The sequence below is a fragment of the Callionymus lyra genome, chromosome 18 (assembly GCF_982586985.1).
Source record: "Callionymus lyra chromosome 18, fCalLyr1.hap1.1, whole genome shotgun sequence".
Classification (NCBI taxonomy): domain Eukaryota; kingdom Metazoa; phylum Chordata; class Actinopteri; order Syngnathiformes; family Callionymidae; genus Callionymus; species Callionymus lyra.
In genome coordinates, this window is record NC_141835.1 from 16,692,098 (window position 1) to 16,702,525 (window position 10,428).

General features: G+C 43.9%; 3 protein-coding genes across 4 annotated transcripts; all 3 read right to left on the minus strand.

Annotated features, from left to right (window-relative positions):
- Positions 1–81: 81 nt before the first annotated feature.
- Positions 82–1,458, minus strand: mrpl35 (mitochondrial ribosomal protein L35). The gene is made up of 4 exons (XM_087779945.1): positions 1,401–1,458; positions 1,052–1,214; positions 382–526; positions 82–308 (listed from the first exon to the last, which is right to left on the minus strand). Exons 1-4 carry the CDS (start codon positions 1,429–1,431, stop codon positions 120–122), a joined length of 528 nt encoding a protein of 175 aa, XP_087636071.1. The 5' UTR covers positions 1,432–1,458; the 3' UTR covers positions 82–119.
- A 1,236-nt stretch (positions 1,459–2,694) lies between these two features.
- On the minus strand, positions 2,695–6,582 carry LOC148060747 (uncharacterized). The gene is made up of 9 exons (XM_087780072.1): positions 6,485–6,582; positions 5,057–5,215; positions 4,800–4,938; positions 4,645–4,733; positions 4,513–4,576; positions 3,599–3,687; positions 3,428–3,540; positions 3,025–3,181; positions 2,695–2,934 (listed from the first exon to the last, which is right to left on the minus strand). Exons 1-9 carry the CDS (start codon positions 6,531–6,533, stop codon positions 2,777–2,779), a joined length of 1,017 nt encoding a protein of 338 aa, XP_087636198.1. The 5' UTR covers positions 6,534–6,582; the 3' UTR covers positions 2,695–2,776.
- Positions 6,583–7,186: 604 nt separating this feature from the next.
- On the minus strand, positions 7,187–10,203 carry cfap99 (cilia and flagella associated protein 99). Of its 2 annotated transcripts, none has more exons than XM_087779863.1 (13): positions 10,132–10,203; positions 9,545–9,662; positions 9,340–9,481; positions 9,185–9,279; positions 9,015–9,121; positions 8,723–8,903; positions 8,583–8,663; positions 8,076–8,144; positions 7,926–8,012; positions 7,774–7,859; positions 7,485–7,689; positions 7,327–7,410; positions 7,187–7,265 (listed from the first exon to the last, which is right to left on the minus strand). In XM_087779863.1, the coding sequence occupies exons 2-13, from the start codon at positions 9,650–9,652 to the stop codon at positions 7,194–7,196; spliced, it is 1,317 nt and encodes a 438-aa protein (XP_087635989.1). In that variant the 5' UTR covers positions 9,653–9,662; positions 10,132–10,203; the 3' UTR covers positions 7,187–7,193. The 2 variants fall into 2 exon arrangements, with proteins under 2 accessions (XP_087635989.1, XP_087635988.1); XM_087779862.1 differs by lacking the exon at positions 10,132–10,203 and adding an exon at positions 9,955–10,052.
- Between the last annotated feature and the right edge of the window lie 225 nt (positions 10,204–10,428).

A 10,428-nucleotide genomic window follows, 5' to 3' on the forward strand; every position in this document is an offset into this window, starting at 1 on the left:
TGATTTTGAGATGAAATTGAAGGATGAAACACTGTGACCTCTGACCTTTGGCTACAAGAATCGACATTGAAAAAAACAGCGTTGATGCAAATATTTTAATGATTTCTCAAAACAGACTTTTACACTTTGAGGTTAACCCGGTCGTGATACTTTAGGTACGGATCGTCCACGTACCAGTTTCTCCTTTTCCAATACTTGCCGGTCATTTTTTCCAACATCTTCGACTGAGTCTTGTTGCAGAACACGTGCTGCCTGAGGCGACGCTTCCGGGCCAGGCTCTTACTCCACAGCTTCTTCTTGTACCCCGCCTGTGGACAGCATCCATCGTCAGCTACACACCTTCAGAACGCTGTTGACGACGGTTAAAGATGCGCCCTATACCTGCCGGCGAATCCAAAGTCCACAGTGTAACCTCATGAATCGCTGAGTCACAGCCTTCACGCTCTTCCTCTTCCCCTTCCTCACGCTGAAGTACGTCAGATTTCTGATGGGCTGGTGAGTCGCGGACGGAACGAGAGCGGAGACTCTGGTGGTTCACAAAAATCAACACCTTTTAATTTCTAAGAAGCTTGAGATGAATACACAAATATTTTCCCTGTTTTTAAAAGAGAAAGACAAAATCTAACGGGAAGAAGATGACGAATAAAACTGATATATCAACATAGAATAAAATAATAATAATTGGTAATCTGCAGGACCTGTCAGCAGAAATCAGGCTATAGTAAGTAAGTAAGTAAGTATTTTTTATTTGTATAGCGCTTTTCCAGACAAGGGTCACAAAGTGCTTAAACAATCAAAACAATATTCAATAAAGCATATACTTTAAAGGTCAAGATAAAAATTATAACACAACAGGAGTTCCAGAAAATCAAGGAAAAGCCTGAACAAATAAAAACGTCTTTCCTTCTACATTAAACCCTTTAAAGTATGGTTAAAAGAAGATCTTAAATAAATCACCTACCATAAGATGATCAAACATTTTTTATTGCATGTGGTGGTCAAAATATGACACAATATTTTGTGTGTATTTTACTGTGTATCGATGGTTTACCGTTGTAAGATGTTGTACCGGCCTGTGAGACAGGCTGCATGCCGGAGTGGAGCGCTGACAGCCGGGAAGGCAGGCGTGCACAGACGTGGGTTCTGGATCAGGGTGGAGAGCTGAGAAACTCTTGTGGGTCTGGTACAGACGGCGACAGATAACCGCGACAAACCTGACCCGCAAAAGGACAACATTGAGGTTAGCTGACAGTTAGCAACAGCTCACTTTTATCCCTTTTAAAACGTCCATGGCGTCATCAGTTAAGACGGTATTTTTTGTCGTTTGAGAATTGTTGGATTTAAAGAGCCAGGAGACATCAAGTCAAGTTTATAGAGTGAATTTTAAATATTTGACTCACCCCGGAGCGACCTCGTCAGGACGGCCGCCATCTTTCCTCCAAAGACTCAGGAAGTACGGATTCTCGTTAGGGACAAAACTACAGTGATGGATTTGGGGATTCTGCCATCTAGTGGTTAATATGGTGAGTTTTAACTATGTATCTCAAATAGATCTTGGACTTCTATTGTATGTGTCTGTTTTGTACGAAATTCGCTTTACATTTAAATATTTAGATCAAAAAATGTGCTTAAGCCCCACCCAGCCCCACCTAAAACACTTTTCTGGAGATGAAATCTCGTTTACTCCAACCACCACTACTCTGCTGTGATTGGTCAAGCATCAAGGTTTGTCACTGCGCGTCATTCAATCCTGGAAGTCTCCACCTCCTAGAAACTTGTCGTATAACCAAAGTGGGGCACGATTACCGATGGGTGGGGAGGAGTAACACTTATTATTACATCATACTGCACTCCGCTCTCGTAACCTCTTGTTTGCCGAAATTTCTGAAGGGGGAGAACTTTTTTAAAGTAAAAACTTCAAAACCTCATGATGAGAGACTTACTGCATCTTGGAGAGAAAGACTTCAACATTTGGAACATGCGAGTGAGTCAGAAAAGTTGGGTTTTCACATTAGTATAAGAAAAATAAAATATATCATGTGCCTGAACCAAAGTATTATAAATCAATTAACAACGACTACATTACAACTTATATGGACTATTATTATTATTCTAATGTAGTGTCAGTTCGAGCTGTTTCACTTCATTGATACTAATATATTGATTATTTCAAATTATTATTATTATTTAATTATATTTTATTTGTGCCTGTTGGTGTCAAAGTGAGTGAGGATGTCCTTATGAAGAGTTGAACTTTGAAGTCAATTTATTTAATTCAAACTGTACAATCTTTACAAATCCATGTGGAAAAAAAAGCTTACGAAAGGAAAGAAAGTGAATTAGTTTAAATAAAAGTAATGAGGATCAGCTCCTCTAAATCAGAGGCCTTGGTCCATAGTAGATAATACACGATCAATGATCACATCTATGTTAAAAAATGTGCAAAACCAGAGGCTTTTGTTTCGTTAAGAGTCTTGTGAACAACATGTTTTTAATAAGTCAGGTTTGCTGAAAGAAAAAGAGCTGAGCTAAAGGCGCCAAGCTCTTCTGAAGCTCAGACATATTCAGACACTCGGAGTAAAGCTTTCCCCAATTTCTAAATAGGTCCAACAATGAGCACAAAGATTCAAATACAAAAGTGCGTCTTGAGTGTTTCATGTATCACATTCGAACATCCAACCAAGTCCAGGAGGAAACGACAAATATGCTGCAGAGGAAGTGACGTATAAAAACATTTCGAGTTCGTCCGTTTGTGTCCGTACAGATGAGTGTCGCTTCACCAGCCGGCGTAGACCGGTTCTGCATCACAGGGAATTCCGTAGTAGCGGCCCTGAGGTCTCTCTTTTCCCAGTAATGGTGCTCGCGCCACGGCTAACTCCCCGTCTGTTTCCCGCCGCCGCCGCACAACCACTAAGATTATGAAGAGCAGAGCCACTAGAGGGAGACAAAGATACAATACAATACAATACAATGAGAAGACCAAAAAAAACATTCAAAGACACAACATGTTTAATGTCTCCTCACCTCCACCTCCGATGACCAACAGAGCGATGGTGACCGGGGCCAGTTCGCAAGTCTCTCCTGCTTTACGGAAGAACGTCTCCATGCAGTAGCCGGGACCCAGACTCCCCGCCGGACAGAAGGCGTCGTTGGGGCACAGGATAGGGGTCACGTCTGGACTCTGAGTGCAGGACAGGGCAGGGTCAGTGACAGTCAAGCCGTGACAGTAACTTCATATATTCCTTAAAAATGTCAGCGGTTTGAACTGGTGGGAGGAACTGACCAATGAAAAGCTTCTAAATTATGCCAGGGTAGGATATATGGTGGCAGAACTTCTATTCTCTGCCTCGCTGTATAGGGTGGACTTAGAAAAAATATGTAGTTTCTCCGTGTGACATTGAATTTTGGATTTCAAGAGAAGACTCACCGGGCAGTAGTGGTTCTCTGGGCAGATGAGGCAGTTCTCCTGACCCCAGTGGGCCTGGTAGAACCCGGTGCTGCATATCTGACACATGGTCTGACGAGGAGGCTTGTGCATACCTGCCCAAAACTAGAGGTCACCTGGACCGGCCTGCAACACTCGCGAGCGAGGGGTTACCTGGACGGCAAGGTGTGCAGGCCCGAGCGCCCGACTGCAGGGCCTCGGATCCTCCGGGACACAGCGGACACTGAGAGCAGCCCGACGAGCTGAGCAGACACACAACCTTCAGTCAGTGTTGGTGTCAGTTTTGTGACGTGTTTGTGTGTTTACCTCGCAAACAAAATGATGCTTTTATAATGGTTTTCGATAAATGTTTATTTCGTTCTGAGCAACTATCTCTCCAACAGCTCTTGCAGGTCAAATAAAAATAACTTGACAGGTCGAACTTGGCCTTGAGTTTAAAATAAGATCTTTTTTTGCTTTGTTGCATTCTGTCCCGGCCCTTTACGGTCTGTTTCGCTGGAAGTAGACGGGTATTTGGCAGTACGCAAAGCAATTTAACAAGCTCCTCAGCCCTATCTAAACTCTGGATTTTCCCCAGACCAGTGTCAGCTCAGTTCCACCTGGTAATACCTGACACCTCCTTGTTCCCCACGTATGTGATTCCTACGATTCCTGGCATTTTTTCGGTTAGCGTTTGTAGTTACTCCTTGCTTTGGTGAGTTTTTTACTTACTTTGTTCTCTTTTGCATTTGCCAAACTGAGTATTGGAATTAACATTGTCTCTATTTGACATTTATCTGAACTGTATTGTTGTATTTTTACTCTTGGGTCTCCTTGTTTAGTTTTTCTTGAAAGTAAGAGATTTATTCCTGAAATACTATATTAACTAGAATCTCCTCCCCATGATCGTTGTTAACTGAAAACAAGAAGACAAAACTGAGCACACCTAACTTCCTTCAAGTAAAACTACAGTTTTTAATAAGTACTTTTGCTCCATTGGAGTTCATGTATTGTGTTACCTTCAACTCTAGTGTGTTTGTTTGTGGTTTGTTGACAGTTATCCAACAACACAAAAAAATGAAGCTCACTTGCAGAAGGTTCCTGCTGCACACGGAGAACAGGAGGTGGCGCTGTGCTGCGACACGAAGAACCCTGAAGTACAGACAACAAACACCTGCTGAGTCTTTCAATAGTTCAGGGGTGAGGTGAGGGTTCAATACCTGGGGAGCAGCTGGTGCAGGTGTTGGACCCCGTGTTGTTGCTGAAGGATCCGGGCAGGCAGGGTTGGCACAGGGGGCTTCCTGTGAAGCTGAAGTCACATGACAGTCAGAGCTGAAGAGTCGCCCACGTGAGGACAAAATCTCTGCTGGGTTACTTGGTGTAGGAGCCGCGGTCGCAGGGAAGACATCTCTGCTGACCGGCCAGAGGCTGGAAGAAGCCGGTGGAACACGGAAGACACGCTCCAGGGAAGAGACAGAGACCCGGGTCCCGGCAACATGCACACAGCAGCGTGTCTGGAGGTCAGAAGAATGAACTCCAGAAATATTTTCAGCCTACAATGCATGGTTCACTTTTATAACATTCATAAAAGTGTTTTTGTTTAGGACAAGACAGGAGTTTTGTGTCACTCACTGTTGTCGTACTGTGATCCGGGCACACATGGCTCACACGTGCTGACGTTGAAGGCGGAGCATCCCGGGGTGGTGCTGATGATGGGGGTCACGGTCAAGTCCTCCACCATGGTGGTGTTGGCCACAGTGGGTGCGAGGGTCGTCTGGCTCACCACCATCCCTTAACATAATTACACAAAAATGACCTTCAAATACTTGAAGGGAGAAAGACTGTGCGACCAATAGCAAAAGTTAACCCACAGTTCATTTGTAAATTACAAAACAGAAGGAAAGAAAGAAATCTTGGCTTGTCAAACATATATCACAGTGAAACTGTAGGTGTGAGAAATAGTAGAAGAATCGACATCAATTACCTCCGTGTTACACGGTCACGCTAAGCTAACTAGCTGCCGTTCTGGTCTCGGCTGCAGGTTCGAGCACCAAACAGAGCTCACATTGTGGTTCTAATCACATCAGCCATGTGCTCCGGTTGTTCCTCATGAAATGAATTTAGACCACGTCATGTGATTCGGTTTTATGAAACTTTTCAAACTCATAAGGTCTCTGAGGTTTCAATGATAAAAACTGTCTGATACCCTTCGTGAGGAGCCAAAGTCGAAAAGCCAAAATCATATTTACTAAGGAGTCCACAGATGAGATAAACTTACAAAAGTTAAAATCCAGCACGGCAAGTCATTTTATGTGGCCTGCAAGATCTTTAAGGATCTGCAGTCAGTTCATTTTTAACTAATAAAGTTCATATAAATACTATATATGTGACCTTCTAAAACTGTTAAAAACCAGCAATTAAAGAAGGAAATTCAATACAAGTCGAAAAGACAGTAAAAATGATAACAGGTAGAGAAACCAGAGAGTTTTAAACCCATATTTCCTGTTATTAACAATAAATAAAGTTTTGTTTGGCATGTGTTCGAGAGTTAAACTCCCTGATCACAGTATCCAACCTCTTTTCCATCTCATCAGTCCTCCACCTTCCCTTTGATCTTCCGCAAAACCTTCTTAAAAAAGGTCTAACAATGTGCATCTTCTAAACAGTACCACTGATGCAGGAAGATTTCATTGTACAGATCGTGACATCAAACCTTCATGTCAAGCATCCTCTTCGTCTCCAACGTTCTTGGTCCATCTCTGTCTCTCCACATATATATATATATATATACAAATATTTGTCCTCCAATCATTTCTTATCTTACTAATCGTGACTCGTCACACTTACACACATGCTGCTCTCATGTTACAGTCGTCTCCACCCTGCCTGCACTCTCTTCATCACCTTGCACTCTCTTCATCACCTTGTTTTCCTTAAAACTAAAAAGGGCCTTGAATCGTCTGATGTTTATGGTTTGTCCAGGTTGTTTTTTTTGTGATTTATGCAGTAGATAAAGAACCCGAGAAGTTGATCATGAGAAGATAGAAAAGTGATATTCACCGATGATGCAGGCGGCAAAGACAACCTGCAGAGCTCCAGGTCGCTCCATCCTCCTACTGCGATCGTCGGCTCTCAGCAGCGGACCCGGACCGGCGGCAGCATCTCGACCCAGTGGACTGAGAAACAGGGAAAACGCTGCTGGCTGCTCAGGGATCAGTCCGCCCAGCGTCATGTGACAAAGTCCACATCATGTGATTTTGCTTTGGTTGGGAGGAGGACAGGAGAGGAGGGGGGGGGGGATTCAGAAGGTCTGCTGTTGCTACTAGAGACTTTTGTGTCATCCATATGAGTGAGTGGAGAGTTTAAACCATGGTTTAGCTCGAGGTCATCATCCTCTCGAGTGACTATGTGTGCGCACACAGACTCACCAACACAGACACAGACACACACATATGCTCACAGTAACTAACTAAATGGAAATAATGAGTCAGTTGTTTTTTGGGAAGAAGCAGTCATGGGTTCACACTCACATACACTCACACACACACATCTTGGAACTCAAGCTACAAAGTTTAGTAAACTCAAGACTCACACACACGTGAAATTCTAAAAAGAAAACACACACACAATCAATGATTAAAACACATATTTTACAAACACAACTGACCACAACACAAACCGACATATATAAAGACTCAGAAGCCGATATGAACTACACAAAGCCACCTACAAAGAAATTCAAACTAATAAAGTGAAAATAAAGTTTATTTCAGATGTTGTCTCTCTCGATGTATCTCAGCAGGTTCTGCTCCAGCTCCGCCCAGTTCCTCTCTATTATCTCCTGAAGACACAAAGTTCTCGTTAGGTCGTCATAGGAACACCAACTTGTGTCGATGTTGTACGTGTGTGTCCGTGTCCTCGTCCGACGGCATCGATTGATCCGACACTCTGCTCCCGTTCATGTCGTGCTGCCTCAGCGTCGCCATCTGCAGGCCAAAGCAGGTAGTCGGCGTTATTTGCCAAGTTCGTCAAGTTCGTTGAGGCTACTATGGCGTCTCACCTGCTCCTTCATGAGCTGCACCGTCTTCTGGTTCCGCTCTGTGATCCGGGCTTTGGCCTGGGCCGCCTCCCTGTCCGTGTTCCGAGCCCCGAGTCGGAGGCGCTCCATCCGTGCTAGCTCCTCCTCAAGGTCCTTCTGCTTCATTTCCGACTGCCAGTGTAGGAACGCAGACGACTCTCCGCCCCCCCTCTGGAGGTGCACGATCCTGAAGCACACACACCGTGCAGAAAAACATCTTCGCTACAAATGGCGTCCAGAGTAGGATGAGTTAAACGCAGCTGCGTCTTACTTCTTCAGCTCTTCCTGCAACTGTTGTTCCCCCAGAACTTTGCCGCGTTTGACGGCCGCCTTGTTGAGCCTGACTGGCATGCTTTCCTAGAGGGGTCACATCAGTGGGGTCAGCAGACAAGTCTATTCCTATTGGTTCAGAACTCGTCTCACCCAGGTCGACGCCGGCGGCTGCATCGACTGAAACGAGTCAAACTTCAGCTTTGAGTCCATCTCCTCCTGGATCTGGGCCATGATTTTCTGCGGTACAGAGAAAAACGTGACTGTCAATCATCAGAGTGAGTACTGGTCATAATGACTCACCTCCGCCTGTTCAGACTTCTGTGTGTTGGTGCATCTGAATGCTTTGCTGTTTGCTTCCAGCAGGAGTTCCTTCAGAGGACACAATGACCTGAAGCTTCATTAGAAGCTTTTGGCTGAGTTGAGTAAGTCGATTAAAGGTCCTTTCTTCTGCTTACAGTACACAGGTATGTATTAATGAAGCTCGAGTCAAACAGGGTTCAGTTAAACCGGTGCATACGTCATGGGGAATAAGTTTAAATGAGGGGATCAAGCCGGGTTAAGTTAAACTAGACTTCAGCCAGTTTGTCGTTAAGAAAGTTGATGCTAGGTTATGTTCTTTCACCAGGTTGGTTGATGACTCAATTTGAGTTTTATTGAGTTCTAACCTGAAGTTAACTTAGCTTGAGTCTGGTTCAGATAATTCAGGACGTGAGAGAAGATTAGTCAGACATGTTTTTGTTGTTAATTCAAGTAATATTTTGGTTAACTTGAGTCGGGATTAAACAATGTTAGTTATTCCAAATGTACCTTAGTAATCTGCTGGTTCCTCTGCTTCATCTCCTCGATGATCACTTTCTCTCTGGGAGGTTTATAGATAGACTGGGGCACCTTCAAAATAAGAGTGTGGTGAAGTGAACCTCGCGGCAATAAGTCGACTGAAGTCATACCGGCTTGTGTTTCTCCGCCAGAACAACCTGGGGTGGGGTCGAAGGTCGAGGACAAGGGCGACTTTTAGCGAAGGTGAACTCCTGAGGCTGTGTGACCTTGATCAAACCCGTCTTTATCGGGATTCCTACATCCAACATTGCGGCCAGTTGACCTACAAGGACCTCCATGTCAGGGCGCCACCTGCGAAAGTATGACGATACAACTGAGAAGGTGGAGAAGAAGACAAAGAGGACCGCCAGGCGCACAGCCATGAAGAAGAAGAGGATGATGTTGTCCCCTATGATTGGTCACCTGAGCAGAGGTCTGATCAAGTATTCCTCCACATAGCCAACATCGTAGACTGTATTCCATTCATCAGGGATCCAGGTGGTCAAGTTGTCGAAGAAGAAGCCCATGAACTTAGAAAGAAGATACCCTTCATCATCATCGTCGTCATTATGTCTGTTGTTGTTGTTTCTCACCGAGTGCATTTTCTTAATGTCCAGAGACTTGAGGATGGTCCCGAACACCTTGATACCCAGGTCATCCAGGGAAAAGGTGGCGAGGTAACAGACCACTAGAATAGATCGGGAGGAGTAAGTCCTGGTCTTCACCCGCACACAACCTCCTCACTTACCCACAAATTGTGTGCGCTCGCTCTTAAACAAGCATTTTCCTTTCTGTCCATAGTAAGTTTCCACAATAATGTCCATGAGCTTCTTCCGCTCCACACAGCCAGAGACCACCTCCAGTAGGAAGTTCTGCTGTGGACTCTCCACCTGTTAAGACAGGTTGTGTTCAGGTATACTAAAGACTTGCATTGTCTCAGACAGTTGTTGTACCTCCTGCTGCCCCATAACTTCCTCCAGGAAATCATCCAGAGCCAGTTTGCTGACTGTCATCTTGTCCAGAAGCTCAATGGCCTCCTTCACCAGAGCACCGTAGTTCATCTTCTTCTCACTGTGACCAGGAATTCAATGGCATGCAAGTAGCTTTTTATTTCAAATGAATTCACACAGTATTCTTCTTCGTGTCTTTTTCAGTTTTCAGTGTCAAGTTAAAATTATATTACATTTACACTGTCAAAATCTCACACTGATGTCAAATAAGGGCAAATATTTAAAACTTATCTTGGTAAAAAGATTTAAAAAAGGACTCACCAGGATCACATTTTAACAATTCTACCGAAATAAATCAAACCAAGCTCACATGTGCACGATTGTCGTCATAAAACAGTTAAAAGTTGTGTTACCTGCACTCACGAAGCTTTAAATTGGCTTAAATTTTATCTCGACCTTTTTTTTTAACAAGACCGACTTTATCATAAACCCCTTTTTATTATTCCACTGAGCGTCTTTGAACTCTCTCATGTGACGTCGTTGTCAAGCGCACGTTGCCACAACAAAACAAAAAAAATGACGTCATTTACCGTGCTGCCTTCAAGAACCTGGGTAAACCTGGACTACGCTGCGAGGATGATTTGGGGGAATTCTCAAGTGACGCTTTGTCTAAATTCTAGGAGTGAGTCGTGCTGTTAAACGAGACATACATATAACTTTATAAAGATTATTTCTGATGGAAATCACACGCCGCCGATTTCCTGCCTTGATGTGATTATGATAATCTGATTGGATGTCAGCCTGTAAACAAAGCCATTTGTTTTGATTAAATACTGTCCAGACCTGAAAGTATTTCATAATTTAATAAAATAAGCACGTGTGCAAAT

Excerpts from the sequence above, each read along its gene's own strand:
- mrpl35 (XM_087779945.1), bottom strand. The coding sequence starts at position 1,431 with ATGGCGGCCGTCCTGACGAGGTCGCTCCGGG. Across the intron at positions 527-1,051 it reads CGGTACAACATCTTACAACG|AGTCTCCGCTCTCGTTCCGT; the intron begins GTAAACCATCGA and ends GTGAACCACCAG. Across the intron at positions 309-381 it reads GACTTTGGATTCGCCGGCAG|GCGGGGTACAAGAAGAAGCT; the intron begins GTATAGGGCGCA and ends TGCTGTCCACAG.
- LOC148060747 (XM_087780072.1), bottom strand. The coding sequence starts at position 6,533 with ATGGAGCGACCTGGAGCTCTGCAGGTTGTCTTTGCCGCCTGCATCATC. Across the intron at positions 4,734-4,799 it reads GACCGCGGCTCCTACACCAA|CTTCACAGGAAGCCCCCTGT; the intron begins GTAACCCAGCAG and ends ATGTGACTTCAG. Across the intron at positions 3,182-3,427 it reads CAGAGAACCACTACTGCCCG|AGTCCAGACGTGACCCCTAT; the intron begins GTGAGTCTTCTC and ends TCCTGCACTCAG.
- cfap99 (XM_087779863.1), bottom strand. The coding sequence starts at position 9,652 with ATGAACTACGGTGCTCTGGTGAAGGAGGCCATTGAGCTTCTGGACAAG. Across the intron at positions 9,482-9,544 it reads AAGTTATGGGGCAGCAGGAG|GTGGAGAGTCCACAGCAGAA; the intron begins GTACAACAACTG and ends CTGTCTTAACAG. Across the intron at positions 8,013-8,075 it reads AGAAGTCTGAACAGGCGGAG|AAAATCATGGCCCAGATCCA; the intron begins GTGAGTCATTAT and ends TCTGTACCGCAG.